The 17,136-nt window shown below is 42.1% G+C and overlaps 1 protein-coding gene across 1 annotated transcript in view; it reads right to left on the bottom strand.

The window, feature by feature from the left end:
* CNTN1 (contactin 1) overlaps nucleotides 1-17,136 on the bottom strand; it is a 296,072-nt gene that overhangs the window by 57,661 nt on the left and 221,275 nt on the right. The window contains exons 18-19 of the mRNA XM_024201075.1: nucleotides 11,421-11,655; nucleotides 6,846-6,949 (exon numbers count right to left, since the gene is read on the bottom strand). Coding sequence (XP_024056843.1) covers nucleotides 6,846-6,949; nucleotides 11,421-11,655 — 339 coding nt within the window. The remainder of the gene's footprint in view (nucleotides 1-6,845; nucleotides 6,950-11,420; nucleotides 11,656-17,136) is intronic.

The following is a 17,136-nucleotide window of genomic DNA, read 5'->3' as shown; positions in this document are numbered from 1 at the left end:
TGTAAGCAACTACACAAGGCACAAGCTGTGGAGGACGAGGTCCATAGCATTTGTTTTTCACTAAAAGTACGTGAAAAACAAAATGCTATGGACCTCGTCCTCCACAGAGCATTTTTCCTCTGCTCCCACCTTCCTTCTAAATTATTTTAGAGGACACTACAACGGAGCCCTTTTAAGCCTTCCTTTAAGAAAGAGGTTAATGTTATTACTTAACTATTTCATCCTTTAGGTAAACCTTTCCTTGGAGGGTCTTCAATCTAGCAGACAAAGGTATAACTAGATCCAATGGCTGGAAGTTGAAACTAGACAAATTCAAATTAAAAATAAGGTGCACATTTTAAATAGTGAGGGTACTTAACCACTGGAACAACTTCCCAGAAGTTGTGGTGAATTTTGCATTCCTGGAATTTTTTAAATCAAGATAGGAAGTTTTTCTAAAAGCTGTGCTCTGGTTCAAACAGGAATTAATTCTGGGAAGTCCCATGGCCTGTGTTATACAATATGGCAGACTAGGTCACAATCATCCTTTCTGGCTTTATAATCTAGGAGGCCTCAAACAGAACTGATGTAGCATGTTCTGATAACATAAGCACCCCTATTTTGCTGTCAAGCCACATTTGGCTTAGTCTTCTTTTCAGCTGGCATTGGTTTTGTTCCCTAGATATTTCACTTTAAGGAGACTCCAAAAATGTGTTGGGAGAGGTTGCGTTGGCTTGTTTCTCCAGCTCCTACCGCTGTCGCTCTCCCACTCACAAATTATGGTATAACTTGCTGTTTGGCAAGGCTTGATGTTTCTTTTAAGTGTTTAAGTTAAACCGTTTAATAAAACTATGACTTTCTTCTACCCCCAGTATGCACTGTAGCTGAATGAGTGATGAGACAGTAGAAGGGTTTCCCTTCTAATTCAAATGCCTAGAGGGGCATTTTAGCAGCCAAAATAATTGAACCGAGGCTTTCCTAATTTAATTTACATATCAAAGTCTATTGTCAATGCTTACATAAGTTTGCCCGTCAATAGCAATAATACAAGCTGTCCATACTATGATCATTATAAACATATGATTACCATCATGGCTCTACCAACTCTTTCACAATATAGATATAATTGCACATGCATACGCTGACCAAATTGGCTCCCTCTTTAAACATGGTTTACAGCATGCAAGCACATGTATTTTTCTGATTATAGAAATGAACATGCTGCACAAAGTTTTGGAAATTTAGTCCAGTAGCAGCCACCACTTAGAATTTTCTTGAAATACATTTAGGATGAAATATACACACAATGTCAATACATTCTTTTGGGAAGTAAATCAGGACTTGGAGGAAATGTTGTGTGTTGCCATCTGGGAGATCTATGCATGACATTTGTAGAACAGTTTCACTGACTGGGCCCAATAAGGTTCCCTGTTCTTTGGAGGCAAGAACTAAAGTCGATGAAAGGCTGGGGTTAGTGATGATGCTTGCTGGTAACATTTGCTGGATATTTGACAGAACAGAATTAGTTTAAGCTCAGTTTTATGATGATCCTGTCTGAGAAGCATGTGTTGTGAAGCGAGCAATGAAAAGGAGGGCTGAGAATTCGGGAGAAGCTGGAAGCTTTAGTAACCCAACTCAGACCCAGGTCACTTCAGCACTCTACCTAGACAAAGCCAGAGCTCTTGGCGTAGGAATCCTTTGCAAAGGGCATCAAGGTATTCACATATTTCCATGCTTCTACAGAAAAAAACAGATTTTTGTGGTGCTTAAACACTGGAGAGAAAATGTTCATGTTTAGGCTTTGAAATGACAAGACTGTATTATTGTCTTATTTTTATTAAAATATGAACTAAAATTACTTCTATGTCAATCTTTTAAATATCCAGGCTTTTTCCTTACTGAGGTATTATTACAATGTGGAGAAACAATATGCATCTCTCAGAGATTCTCTCTGGTATAGATAATCGAATATCTTTCTAAATAGTTGCTTAGTCTCAGAGTAGTATTTTGATTCCATAATACTGTAATGAATTGTTGTATATGGGCCTCTGCCTTCTACTGGATAGAACAGAGGTGGGCAAACTATGGCCCGTGGGCCACATCCAGCACACGGGACCGTCCTGCCCAGCCCCCGAGCTCCTGGCCCGGGAGGCTAGCCCCCAGCCTCTCCCCTGCTGTCCCCCCTCCCCCGCAGCCTCAGCTCGCTCGCTCCGCCGCTGGTGCAATGCTCTGGGCGGTGGGGCTGTGCAAGGCTGCCCAGAGGATTCAGGGGGCCTGGGGCAAAGCGGGGGAGCGGACATAAAAAAAGGCGCCACCCGCTACGGCGCTTGTACTCACCGGGCGGCGCTCTGAGTCTGCGGCGGCAGCGAGTCCTTCACTCGCTCCGCGTCTTCGGCAGCTCTGAAGGACCCACCGCCGAAATGCCGCCGAAGACCCGGACCACCGCCGGGTGAGTAGCCAGGGAAGGGATTCTCGGCCAGGGCTCGCGGGGCCCCTGCAGGGCCCGGGGCAAATTGCCCCACTTGCCCCCCCTCCCCCTGTGGGTGGCCCTGGGGCTGTGAGCTCCTGACCTGGCTTGACCCGGTGCTCTGTGCTGCGTGGTGGCGGCGGCGTGGCCCGGCTCCAGCCGGGTGGCACAGCTGTAGCACCACCAGCCACTGGTGCTCCAGACAGCGCAGTAAGGGGGCAGGGAGCGGGGGGGTTAGATAGAGGGCAGGGGAGTTTGGGGGGGGTGGTCAGGGGGTGGGGATGTGGATAGGGGTTGGAGTAGTCGGGGGGAGAACAGGGAGTTGAATGGGGGCAGGGGCCCCGGGGGTGACAGTCAGGAAGGAGAGGGGGTTGGATGGGGCGGCAGGGGGCAGTCAGGGGCAGGGGTTCCGGGGGCAGTCAGGAGACAGGGAGAAGGGGTGGTTGGATGGGGCAGGGGTCCCAGGGAGGGGTCAGGAATGAGAGGAGGGATTGGATGGGGTGGCGGAGGTCTGGGGGCGGTCAGAGGACTGGGAGCGGGTGTGTGTGGCTGGGTAGGGGTCCCAGAGGGGCCGTCAGGGAACAGGGGGGGTTGGATGGGGCAGGAGTCCCGGGGGGGGGGGGGCAGACAGGAGGTGGAGGCCGGGCCACGACCCCCTCCCCTAACCAGCAGCCCTCCATACAATTTACAAAACCCGATGCGAACCTCAGGCCAAAAAGTTTGCCCGCCCCTGGGATAGAACCACAACTCCTCAACTGTGTGCCCTATGCTATTAACAGCTTGAGGTATTTCTCCTTTGGCTTAAGTTGGGGCCTGTGCAATTGGAACAAGGGGATCTGAGCACTCTCTCCATTTCTGCCATAAAGTTCCAAATGGGCCTGAGTCTGCAGCAAAGTGACATTTGTGAAGTAGTAGGTGGTCAAATGTTTGTTAGTTATAAAACTTTCTATATTCTTCCAATTCATCTACATGCTTTACAACTAGGTGGATAATAAAATAAGTTATATAGAGCTGTTAAAAAATTTGAGTCAGAAAAAGGAATTAAACTTTAAACTACTCCATTGAGATGAAAATTAAATCCCTTGCAGGAATAAGATCATTTAAAAATTAAATTAACCTAAATCCCAAATACATTGAATCTTGGTTCAAATGACTTAGATTTAACCACTGTGACAATGTGATTTGTATGTATTCAACTCAGACGTCTGTACAGCTTTTCTCTACCTATCTACTTAGGATGCAAACGTGACTATATATCTGGGTCATGATAATTATTTTTGGAAACTATGAATTATTCCATTGAGTGCTGAGACACTAACACTGCCACCTTTACAAAATCCCTGGGTCTCTTGAAGTATACTTCAAATACTTTAAAGGTCTATGGAGCACTTGATCGCTACTCTTTTTCCTCTTCCCTGGTCATCCTGTACTCTGGTTCAATGAAAGTAATATGCAAAATTACATCCCTCATTGCCACCAGCTTGTTCAGTTGCCCAGTCTGTTCAATACATTTGCATCACAAATTGATTTTTTTCATTTAAAGTTTTTGGGTCAAATTTTGGGCTCAGTTCCTTCTTTTTTGTGGTGTCCTGGACTATCCACGTAGGAATCCCCAGGGTGAGGGAATCCCCAGAAGGCACTGCTAGTTTTGTGCCAACCCAACTTCAGCTCTCACTGGAAGGGTTGAGCCAAGACTGAGGAGGGGGTTGTCTGATAATCTCTGGCCCAATGGGGGCCATCACATGCAATCATAGATTAGCACAGCCTGCAAATCCCTAGGTTCAGGAAAACACCCTTAACTCCCTTGTGGTCCCGTGCCTCTGGTGTGCCCCGATGATACTGCACAGCAGAGAATCCAACCCTTTGTAAGCATGGGAGAGATATTATTACAATGATCAAGAAAGAAGTCCTGTATGATCCTTGTGAGAGTTTGACATGAAAAAAAGTTAAAGAACTATTCTTTATCATAACAGAACAAACATTTTATGGTGGCCAGTTGTACAACACAATGTATACTACAAAATAAAGCAGCAATAAAGCTTAAGTACTAGACCAGGAGTCGGCAACCTTTCAGAAGTGGTGTGCTGAGTCTTCATTTATTCACTCTAATTTAAGGTTTCATGTGCCAGTAATACATTTCAACGTTTTTAGAAGGTCTCTTTCTATAAGTCTATAATATATAACTAAACTATTGTTGTATGTAAAATAAATAAGGTTTTTTAAATGTTTAAGAAGCGTCATTTAAAATTAAATTAAAATGCAGAGCCCCCCGGACCGGTGGCCAGGACCCGGGCAGTGTGAGTGCCACTGAAAATCAGCTCGTGTGCCGCCTTCGGTATGCGTGCCATAGGTTGCCTACCCCTGGACTAGAATCATGGAATTTGCAACCAAATCTTTCATATTTATCTATGTCACTTCCAAGAAAGATGACTAAAGCTACAAAATCCAATTTTATTTTACTCATTTAATTTACTTTATTGATATTAGTGAGGAGACTTAGTACCTAGTTAAAAAAAAACCCCACAAAACAGTTTCATTACCATAAACCTGTATAATAAAAGCCAAACAATATATTTACTACATGTAGGAAGCAGGAAATATATATACCCACTAGAACTGCATGTACTGAGCAGCCCTTTTTTTCAAGATTACTTGACAAGCACTCATAAATCTTACATTCTCTGTATGGAGGGAGATAGTTCATATTTTATCTTTCATTTAGGTGTGAGCTGAGGACACACCTCAGTAATGGCAAAATTTATCAGTTCACACTCATCACTGCTAGTGCAGTAGTCATGAGAGCCTGCATTAGTGTCAAGAAATCCTGACTCCTCATGGTGTGAAAAGGCTAGTATCACAGGTAAAATGCCTTCAACTACTTTTCTCTCAGTATCTCCAACTCTTCGCTCTCGAATACATGTTGCCAGTTATGTCCTGAGAGAGCTTTTTTTCAGGCAATGTGTAGGATTAAAATGAAAAGGAGAAAGTATTCTGATTTAACTAGGTATTTTTATAAATTGTGTTAGAAATGGACAATAATGCAATTAAATAAATAAATAAAACCCAAGAGTATGCATTCCAGTTTTTAAACAACTTTACCCCTTTCCAGGCTTGGATTAAGACAGTCCAGGACACAGACCTCCCTGTAGCTCTGTCGTGTGGTCCTGCCCCCATGCTGAAGCTCCACTGCTACCCTTTACTGACAGTGACAAAGGGTCCTCCTCCCCTCCCCAGTAGGATAATACCCCCTTCTCCTATCACGAGCAGCAGAAGAGGCCACCCAGATTCACCCCAACAGCTGATGTACATCTGCTTGGGTAGGTAGGCTGGGACACAAAAAGAATCCTCTGCTGGGGCAATGTTGATGAGCTCCCCCCAGAGCAGTGGATCTTGGAATTAACACCCCACTGGGATTCACAGGGCAACTGACACCTCTAATTGATGCATTCTATGAGGCTATTCTGCATTTGCACATGCTCTTTTTACAGGTAAATATCATATGTCGGAGAATTAAAATCGCAAAGCAAGTCATTAACTTAGCAAGACCCAAATCGTTTTCTCAGAGCACCGCTGACGTAAACGGACTGTATGCTGTGGCTACTGCGTATATGCAGGAAGAAACCCACTCTCTGCTGGGCTGCTCCATGACAACTTCCACATCTGTTTGATCGCAGCAGCTCTCTAGCTGCTGTGCCTTTTTTTTTTTTTTCAGGAGAGTAAGAAAAGGTTTCACTGGTGGATTTGAGTTGTTGTGGACCCAGTAGCCCTACCTTGCTCCCAAATCATTCCTTTTTGCTAGGGTGCACCAATGCTGGATGGCAAGCAGAAGATGCAGACAGACTCCCTCAAATCCTGTTCCACCCTGCACATTAAAATCCCAGGATTCTGCATCTTCTACTGACTATATTCAGGGTGCAGCATCTGTTTCCAAGTTACTATAAATTCTGTTGGGGATATTTCAAAAATAATTACTATACCTGATCATTTGATAATGTAGTGGCCCATTAGTTACTTACAAGTCTGTTTCTGCACTGACAAAGACATTACAGTGTACAGCGAATGTTTACACCCCAAACTTATTCTGAACATATTTTGAGACATTTATGGGCCAGATCCTCTACTGGTATAAACTGGAAAAGTTCTTCTATGGAGTTCTGAAGATTTCTGTGGAACTATCTCAACTTACACAAGTAGGGGAATCTGACCAAAAGTCTTACATTTTAGTATCAAAAAATTATACATTATATGAAACATCTAATAGGTAGAGAATCAAATTTGTACAGCAAATTAATGCTGAGCATTAAGAGTTAGAATGTGACAGTGTGTATTGCCTGTGCATAATCAATTACTGTATTTAAATGAATGTGAAGATATTTATAAGTGTCACTTCTGAACTCACCTGATATCCTTCAACAGATTGCTCAAAAACATGCTCCCAGGAAACGGAGATTTCAGAAGATGATAAGATTTTTACATTCACATTTCTAGGCTTTTCACTAGGAGCTGGAAATGGAAAACATTCAACCCCATCAAGTGCATTGTAATATTTACTTGCATGGTCTTTTCTCATAATATTTCATATTATTTTCTCATTTTCACAAGGCCAAGTCCTCAGGTCTTTAACCTGTGTTTACTTAGGTAAACTCTAATTTCATTGGGTATTTGTTTGGGACAGGACTGAGAAAAAGTGGAGTTGGGATCTCAGGATTAGGCCCATATTAAATATTTATTAGCTTTAGCAGGTTCCAAAGTGAAAGTTTAATAAACTAAAAATATGCTCAAATAAAAACAGACAGAACCAAAAAAAAAAAACAACAGTGATCTTTCATTCAGCTGTATAGAGTTTCTCACATTAAAAACCGTAAGCCACATTTTCAAAGTCAATTACATGCAAATATTTATTTGCTTCTTATACATGCAGATACTGTACATTATGTGCATGCAAGTCAGATAATTATGCATGCAGTGGGCTAGTTGTGTTTCTAACTGACTATGCATGTGCATTCACATCAGGTATTTGTGCATGTAAGTTGAACAAATGCAAATGTTTATGTGTGCTTAACTTTAAAAATCTGACCTTGCATCACCAAATGCACAGTCAGACCATTTTAATTTGAAAAGTTTTCTTTTTATTTAAAAATTAACTTGTAGTGCCTAAAACAATAGGTGCTAGTTTAGTTAGAGGAAGCTGCCAATTTCACTCTATTGCTTGCATTTAAAAGGAGTTAATGAATGTAAAAATGCATAAACAGCACACAGAATCTATGAAAGATTCTATTTTTCAAGCTAAGATCAGTTCTCTTTTATGGGTCTTTTGAAACAAGTTGCAACAGACAGCCACTGCTGCCTCAGCACAGGAAAGCTTTCATATATTTAATCTTCCAACTGGGCATCAAATCAACTATGTATCAAAACAGCCACTATTCAGAAAAAAAAAATCAGTTACATTTCTTATGAGAAGTATCTAAGGTAACAAAATAATCTTATGTGCAAAGTTACTCTTTTTAATTGTCTTTCACTAACAGTTAATAATTCAAATGTATAACTTTTTAAAAAAAATGATGCACTGATGTTAAGACTATTTTCTCAATTTCAAACATTTAAGTAAGCACAAACACCACAATCTAAAGTTTTAGTACTAAGTATAACTAGTGCTAATGCAATTTCATTACACACGTTTGCATGAAACACATGGAATCACAGAATAAAAGTAGTGCGCTAAAAATGAATAAAGATGTCTAGGATTATAATTAGACATATATAGCTTTATGATTAAACACATAACTCAGTAGCAATGAAAGTATATATCATGATTATGTAGCTTTACAGTCTCTAGCAACACATTTGATAAGTTCCCTTGCCTATCTGTAGCCTTATCATTTGCTGAATCATAGCTGTGCAGACATTAGAGATGGAAAAGACCGGGTTATCTTGTCCATCTCCATGCCAATGCAGGATTGCTTCCCGTTGTACCATTTAGTAGTGTTTTGTCCAATGCCCAAGATTTAAATGCCCAAGTCACAGGGCTTCCATCATTTCCCTTGGGCCGAATAGTTCTTACTGTCAGGGTGATTATCTTGATGAGACAATCTGAATGTTACTTTTCATATTGCACCCTCTTAAGCTTATTTATGCCCCCTTTAATAATACTAATTTTGCTTCTTATTTGGTATTTACATTAAGTATTTTGCAGACAGTCCATTTTCACATTACAGTTCAAATACATGACATCTACTCCATTTGTCATTTTCCAATTCTGCAATAAAAAAGCATTTCAGTTTGCCTCACAAGATGTATTCTTTACCAGAAACATGCTGCTTATCGCTCATAGTTCAGTTATCCTATAAAGGACACCTTGTGGAATTAGGTACTCTCAGATCAGTGAGAGGGTAAACTCTGTGTGGCTCTGTGTAGGGTAAAGCTACAGGGAATCTTCACAACTATACAAGTTCCAATGCCTGCACGGGTCTCAGGAGCACATGGTGTGCACTGCCTCTTGCTACACCTGTTCAAAAGGTGTATGTTGGGTTACCCTGCAGCCCTGGCTTATTGATGTGCTGGGTTGACATGGCTGTGCACAGATGCATTCTCCTTTGAGGCTGCTAATGCTGTAGACAATGTTTGGAGCTCCCTGACACCTACAGCGCAATTTTGGGTCCCTCTTTTACTGGTGCTCTAGGGAGGAAGTAGTTTCTTTGTGTCCTCAACCCCCTTTAGTGGCTGTGATGGGCATAATATGAGCTTGAATGCTTAGTGTTTCTCTCTGCAGGTGCAGAGTTATTTTGCTAGGACTAGAGTTATAGGGTGGCAACCACCAAGATTATTTTTCTTTAATTTTCTAAAAGTCAGTACTACTGTTCATTTCCTTTTCTCTGATTTTTCTGGAGCTATACCTGCTTGCTGCTCCCAAGGTGTTTGGTCACATGAGCATGATGGCTCAGTTGAACTCAGAAAACAAACAATTTTGCTATCATCATATAGGCAGTTTACATATATAACACAATTAAATTTCAAGTGCATGTTTAATGTTCCTATTATTAATTTTTGCTTTTAGTAGTTATTTTTTTCTAGAAGAAATATATTTAGCACTTCACTAACAGGCCTGGAAACTTACAAGTCAGATGTTGACATTGTTCTTAGAAATGAAGGGATACTGAAATGTTATTTGGGTATCAGCAACATATTAATTCATTTACACTACTACAACAATAATCATTCTGTTTCTGCAGCAGCTGTTAAAGATGATATCCTAAGGTACACTTCTCTGATAACTAGGATCAGTATTAATCACATTAGCTAAGTGTTGCTAGTGTGGACCCTGAATTATCATAAGAAACAAAAGGGTCTATTCTATGTTTCTCTCTCTCTGTGTGGGCGATTTGTATACAAAGTTCCCATTAGTGCTAATGGGAGGTACAAGCATAAATCTCCTATAAAGTACACTGAGATGAGAATGGAGTCTGAAGTGTGAGAATGTGGCCTTGTTATCTGGTCCCACCTCTTGGCTCCTTGCTCTCATTTCAGTAGCTGGAGTTCTGCTTTGATGAAGCAGATTCTGTTCTGCAACATGAAAAATTTGAGCAATTCTTTACAGTTCTGCTTTGTATTTCTGGCAGCAGACATTATAGTGTAATGTTTTTGTTACATATTATTACCTATATTATTCTGCTCTAAGGTTTACCTTTTTCTAATGCTTTCTTCCACTCAGCATAGGAAATGACATTTCTAACTGAAATCCTGCAGATTGCTGAATTTGAAATAATTCCAGCAAGGATTAAGGAAAAGGTTTTAGGCAAATGTCAAGGGTTTTCATTTAATTATTCACCTGATTGCTTTAATGTTTAAACAGGAATAAAAGAGCATGGAAGAATAAGTATTAGAATTTGAACAGGCTTGAAAACTTAACCAAATTAATCATTCCTCTGCAGTAGTACGCTTAAATACTACAGCTGTTATATTAAGACTGATAGGATTTACCACCATCAGTTAACGAGCAAAACATGTACTACTACTTTATTTTAGAATAAAGCTGACGACTACTAAAGCATATGTAAAAAGTGTAACTAACAGCATTTTTGCTTCCATTAATTCAATTATGAATATCAACCTTATTAACTGAAATATCTGAAATACTCTGCCACTAACTGTCCTAGACAGTTTTGGACAGTAATTCTCACTAAAAACTCACCTGTGTATTACAAGATAGCAAAATTTAATTTGAGTACTTATTTTCTAGTTTTCCTTAGCAAGACATAACAATTCACCTTTCAATGTATGCATCAATCATACTGCATTGGTGAGGGTGACCCAAATATTACTGTAGTATCACAATGCCATGTTTCAGACAACAAATGTGGAGGGAGGCACTTTTTTTTCAATTCCCCAAATCCTTTATTTTTAACTAGTTGTACAAAGGTTCAGAATGGGTATTTGCTTAGTGAATTTCTTTGTGGGTTGTTAGTTCAGTGCTATTCTGCCCATCAAGGGCACTGTCCTACAGTTCTTCATGCATGCTTCCCAGTGCAGATAGACAGACATGCACTAGCTCTGCTTAAACTAGATGCTAAAAATAGCAGTATGGCTGCAGTGCAGGCAGGGACTCAAACTAGCTGTCCAAGTACAATCTCACGCAGCCCACTGGGTAGGTACTTGGGCAGCTAGCCCAAGCCACTGCCCATGGCCCCGCTACTATTTTTAGCATGCTAGCACAAGCAGAGCTGGCACCTGTCAGTCTACCTGCACTGAGAAGCATGCTACCAGCTGTAGCATAGCCATACTCTCAGACAAACTCTCATGGGAGTTTTGCCTGAGTAAGAACTTCAGGAGTGATGGCCAAGAATGACCCTACTCATTAAGGTACATCCTGCTGAATCCTGCTGCAGTTAATTTCACTTGCCCTGACCCTGGTCCCCTTGACTTTGTTAGTGCTGAATCAGGCCCTTATTGTAGATTTTAATATGTAAATTTTACTCACCATCTTGTGCTGAATAAATGATGGCAACAAGGCTGAATGGTCCATCCCCTTTGTTGTTAAATGCTTTCACTTTTACTTGAAACTTTGTTGAGGGGGGCAGAGAATCATCTTTGTGCACATATCGGCCAATATCAGGATTGGTAACTGTAACTCTTCTCCATTCCTTTTCACCAAATGGTTTAAAGGCTACTATGTAACCAAAATTCTTGCCAAAGTGGTACTCTCTTGACAAAGGCTGAAGAGACAAAAGACTAAGAATTAACATTTTATGGTTAACCAGTGGATCACTAATTAGAAGTTTAAAAATATTTATCCACATATAAATTGCAAAAATATTGCATTGAAATTACATTCTCTGATTTGGTTCTGTCCACTTCAAAAGCACACCATCTCCGTCACTGACTACATCTGGTAATAATAAGATTCAAGTCCAACTTCTGCTTTTGATCCAGTAGTACACAAATGCATGTCATGCTGTCTCCAACCAGAGAAGGCTAAGATGATTTTGTTTTAAAACTATATTCAGCTGCAGCCAGCAAAATATACCTTTTTAAGAAATGATGAGTGGCAATGAGTAGGTACCATAGACTGTGTGTGTGTGTGTGTGTGTGTGTGTGTGTGTGTGTGTGTGAGAGAGAGAGAGAGAGAGAGAGAGAGAGAGAGAGAGGGACAGAGAGAGTGAGTGTGTAACTCACAGATGTCTATCACAGGCTCCAAACACAGACAATTAGCAATGGATTCATACCTGCCATTATATCACAAATATCCTTATGATGATTTATTTCCCATACTTAGGGGTAATGGCAAATTCTCAGTTAGAGCAGGTAATGTGTTATCCATTCAACTGCTTTAGCATCAATGTTGCCAGAACTTCACTCCCTAAAGACTTCAGACATTCCTCAGACCCACATAGACTACCATCCATCATCCTTATGGCACCTTGTAGGGCCCTACTCATGTCACTGATCAGTGATGCTTCTGGCTGAATCGGGGGTAACACTTCTGGAAGACTTATCCAAGGCCACCATCCATGGATTCTCAAATAGCGACTCCTATCATTCTAGATGTAAAGAGACAGGATCCTGTTGCCATTGGCTGGGTTCTTCCTGTGGCTGTTCAGCAACAGACATGGAGCAGACTCAGATTAATAGAGCTACAAGCATTATTTACCATTTCTTTGATTTCTGTGTGAACCTGAAGGCGGAGCAGAGGCTGATGTCTTTGAGAGTAGTCCCCTGCTCCACCCTTTCTTGCTCTCCAAACCCAGCAGAGTCTCTCCTGCACAGAACATCCATGCAAGGGCTTATGTGAGGAGCAATGGACCTGCAGCAGTGTAACAAGTGGGAATATATTATCTTCAGGTTTTACACTGCTGTGCATTACTATATCATCCACTCAATGGACACTCTGGTTCAGATTTTTTAGAATTAAAAATAGTTTTAAATGGAATGGGAAGAAAACACAAATTCTATTTTATGGAGGATTCTGAAATTTGAAATTTTAATTCTGAAACATGGAAAGAGTGCCATGCTTTGTTTTTTTATTCCCTATCTTGGGTTACCATTGTTAGCTGTTAGCATGTACTGTATCTTCATTCTTGTAGCATTTCAGATATAATAAACCAGGACCAGATGGGATCTTCATTCCTTCATCTTCCCCCAAATGGGAAAGAGAAAGTGTGAGACTGCATTCTCCACAGGTAGGTTATTTTAAGAACTTTAGTAATATATCACTTCACTTCTCGACTCCTTTTCCTGTGTACTTGGGGTTGGAAGTGCTGATGATTCTTCACCACTTCTTCCAGTCCATAGCACAGGTTCGTAGGTCTTAGAGTTCCAGTCCTTTTCGCTTCAAACTACTCTTCACAGTCTTTCCTTTGTATCCTCAGTCTTCCACATTCTTTCTTGCTGTCCTCTTGCTTGCTTCCACTTTCTTTGCTACTCATTCTTCTCCCATTCTTATTACATGTCCAGCCCACCTCACACGTGCACTCTCCAGCCTATCTATCACTGGAAGTCCCAAATTCATCATCCCCCTTATTCCTTCCATGCCCCCTCTGTTTACCATCTGCTTGCTGCCATTCTCCTCCGTATATTATTTTCTACTATTTGTATCTTCTTTTTTTCCAACTTCGTAAGACACACCATTTCCAAACCATAGAGCAGGCAGGGACAAACACATGCAGCATACACTTTCCCCTTCAGTTTGTTGCTTAATCTCTGGTCCCACAGTACTCCTGCCACCGTTTTTCACATTGGGTTCTTCCTTTCAATTCTACAGATCTCTCCGAAGGCACTAAGTGTACTTCCCAGGTACACAAATTTTCTTCTGCTCCTGAAGCGTCAATCAACAGCTCTTCTTCCACCTTCTCTACTTTCATAATTTTGGGGGGGTTTTGTGTTTACCTTCAAACACAGATGCCCACTCTGATATCATAATCATAGAAACATAGAATATCAGGGTTAGAAGGGACCTCAGGAGGTCATCTAGTCCAACCCCCTGCTCAAAGCAGAACCAATTCCCAATTAAATCATCCCAGCCAGGGCTTTGTCAAGCCGGGCCTTAAAAACCTCTAAGGAAGGAGATTCCACCACCTCCCTAGGTAACGCATTCCAGTGCTTCACCTAGTGAAATAGTGTTTCCTAATATCCAACCTAGACCTCCCACACTGCAACTTGAGACCATTGCTCCTTGTTCTGTCATCTACCACCACTGAGAACAGCCGAGCTCCATCCTCTTTGGAACCCCCCTTCAAGTAGTTGAAAGCAGCTATCAAATCCCCCCTCATTCTTCTCTTCTGGAGACTAAACAATCCCAGTTCCCTCAGCCTCTCCTCATAAGTCATGTGCTCCAGATCCCTAATCATTTTTGTTGCCCTCCGCTGGACTCTTTCCAATTTTTCCACATCCTTCTTGTAATGTGGGGCCCAAAACTGGACAGTACTCCAGATGAGGCCTCTCCAATGTCGAATAAAGGGGAACGATCACGTTCCTCGATCTGCTGGCAATGCCCCTACTTATAAAGCCCAAAATGCTGTTAGCCTTCTTGGCAACAAGAGCACACTGTTGACTCATATCCAGCTTGTCATCCACTGTGACCCCTAGGTCCTTTTCTGCAGAACTGCTACCTAGCCATTCGGTCCCTAGTCTGTAGCAGTGCATAGGATTCTTCTGTCCTAAGTGCAGGATTCTGTACTTGTCCTTGTTGAACCTCATCAGGTTTTTTTTGGCCCAATCCTCTAATTTGTCTAGGTCCCTCTGTATCTGATTCCTACCCTCCAGTGTATCTACCACGCCTCCCAGTTTAGTGTCATCTGCAAACTTGCTGAGAGTGCAGTCCACACCATCCTCCAGATCATTAATGAAGATATTAAACAAAACCGGCCCCAGGACCGACCCTTGGGGCACTCTGCTTGAAACCGGCTGCCAACTAGACATGGAGCCATTGATCACTACCCGTTGAGCCTGACGATCTAGTCAGCTTTCTATCCATCTTACAGTCCATTCATCCAGCCCATACTTCTTTAACTTGGCGGCAAGAATACTGTGGGAGACCGTATCAAAAGCTTTGCTAAAGTCAAGGAATAACACATCCACTGCTTTCCCCTCATCCACAGAGCCAGTTATCTTATCATAGAAGGCAATTAGGTTAGTCAGGCACGACTTCCCCTTGGTGGATCCATGCTGACTGTTCCTGATCACTTTCCTCTCCTCTAAGTGTTTCATAATTGATACCTTGAGAACCTGCTCCATGATTTTTCCAGGGACTGAGGTGAGGCTGACTGGCCTGTAGTTCCCCGGATCCTCCTTCTTCCCTTTTTTAAAGATGGGCACTACATTCGCCTTTTTCCAGTCATCAGGGACCTCCCCCGATCGCCATGAGTTTTCAAATATAATGGACAATGGCTCTGCAATCACATCCGCCAACTCCTTTAGCACCCTTGGATGCAGCGCATCCGGCCCCATGGACTTGTGCTCCTCCAGTTTTTCTAAATAGTCCCGAACCACTTCCTTCTCCACAGAGGGCTGGTCACCTTCTCCAAATACTGTGCTGCCCAGTGCAGCAGTCTGGGAGCTGACCTTGTTCGTGAAGACAGAGGCAAAAAAATCATTGAGTACATTAGCTTTTTCCACATCCTCGGTCACTAGTTTGCCTCCCTCATTCAGTAAGGGGCCCACACTTTCCTTGACTTTCTTCTTGTTGCTAACATACCTGAAGAAACCCTTCTTGTTACTCTTAACATCTCTTGCTAGTTGCAACTCCAAGTGTGATTTGGCCTTCTTGTGATTTCACTCCTGCATGCCTGAGCAATATTTTTATACTCCTCCCTGGTCATTTGTCCAATCTTCCACTTCTTGTAAGCTTCTTTTTTGTGTTTAAGATCAGCAAGGATTTCACTGTTTAGCCAAGCTGGTCGCCTGCCATATTTACTATTCTTTCTACACATCGGGATGGTTTGTTCCTGCAACCTCAATAAGGATTCTTTAAAATACAGCCAGCTCTCCTGGACCCCTTTGCCCTTCATGTTATTCTCCCAGGGGATCCTGCCCATCTGTTCCCTGAGGGACTCAAAGTCTGCTTTTCTGAAGTCCAGGGTCTGTATTCTGCTGCTCTCCTTTCTTCCTTGTGTCAGGATCCTGAACTCGACCATCTCATGGTCACTGCCTCCCAGGTTCCCATCCACTTTTGCTTCCCCTACTAATTCTTCCCTGTTTGTGAGCAGCAGGTCAAGAAAAGCTCTGCCCCTAGTTGGTTCCTCCAGCACTTGCACCAGGAAATTGTCCCCTACACTTTCCAAAAACTTCCTGGATTGTCTGTGCACTGCTGTATTGCTCTCCCAGCAGATATCAGGGTGATTAAAGTCTCCCATGAGAACCAGGGCCTGCGATCTAGCAACTTCTGTTAGTTGCCGGAAGAAAGCCTCGTCCACCTCATCCCCCTAGTCTGGTGGTCTATAGCAGACTCCGACCACGATATCACCCTTGTTGCTCACACTTCTCAACTTTATCCAGAGACTCTCAGGTTTTTCTGCAGTTTCAAACCGGAGCTCTGAGCAGTCATACTCCTCTCTTACATACAATGCAACTCCCCCACCTTTTCTGCCCTGCCTGTCCTTCCTGAACAGTTTATATCAGTTTATATCCATCCATGACAGTACTCCAGTCATGTGAGTTATCCCAGCGAGTCTCTGTTATTCCAATCGCATCGTAGTTCCCTGACTGTGCCAGGACTTCCAGTTCTCCCTGCTTGTTTCCCAGGCTTCTTGCATTTGTGTATAGGCACTTAAGATAACTCATCGATCGTCCCTCTTTCTCAGTATGTCCAGTTCCTCTTTTGCAGTCAGCGAAAAGGGCTAGATAGTCAGTATAAATGTCACGTTGAAATAAATAACTATACATGGCTGAATGCCATGCAGTATCCTCCAATTCTAGTCCTCAAAGGAGAATGGGAAAGGGAGTTAACCATGCTGTCCATGAAGAGAAATGGAGAAAGGCTATGGCCAAAAAGAAGACCACTTCTAGTCCTCTATCTCTGCAGTTCCTTTAAACCAAGGTCTCAAAGAGCTCTGGCTGGATCTCTGAATATCTCATGCAAACTGAGATTATGTATCAGAAAATGCTGTAGGTGTTGGCAGCCCCATAACCTGTCTCGTATTCTGTTTTCATGCCATTAATTAAGAAATTATTGGAATAGCATATGCAAATGTGTGTACATT

This window comes from Terrapene carolina, unplaced genomic scaffold (genome assembly GCF_002925995.2).
Source record: "Terrapene carolina triunguis isolate 2854851 unplaced genomic scaffold, T_m_triunguis-2.0 Scaffold68, whole genome shotgun sequence".
NCBI lineage: Eukaryota > Metazoa > Chordata > Testudines > Emydidae > Terrapene > Terrapene triunguis.
This window is presented reverse-complemented; position numbering and strand designations above follow the sequence as displayed.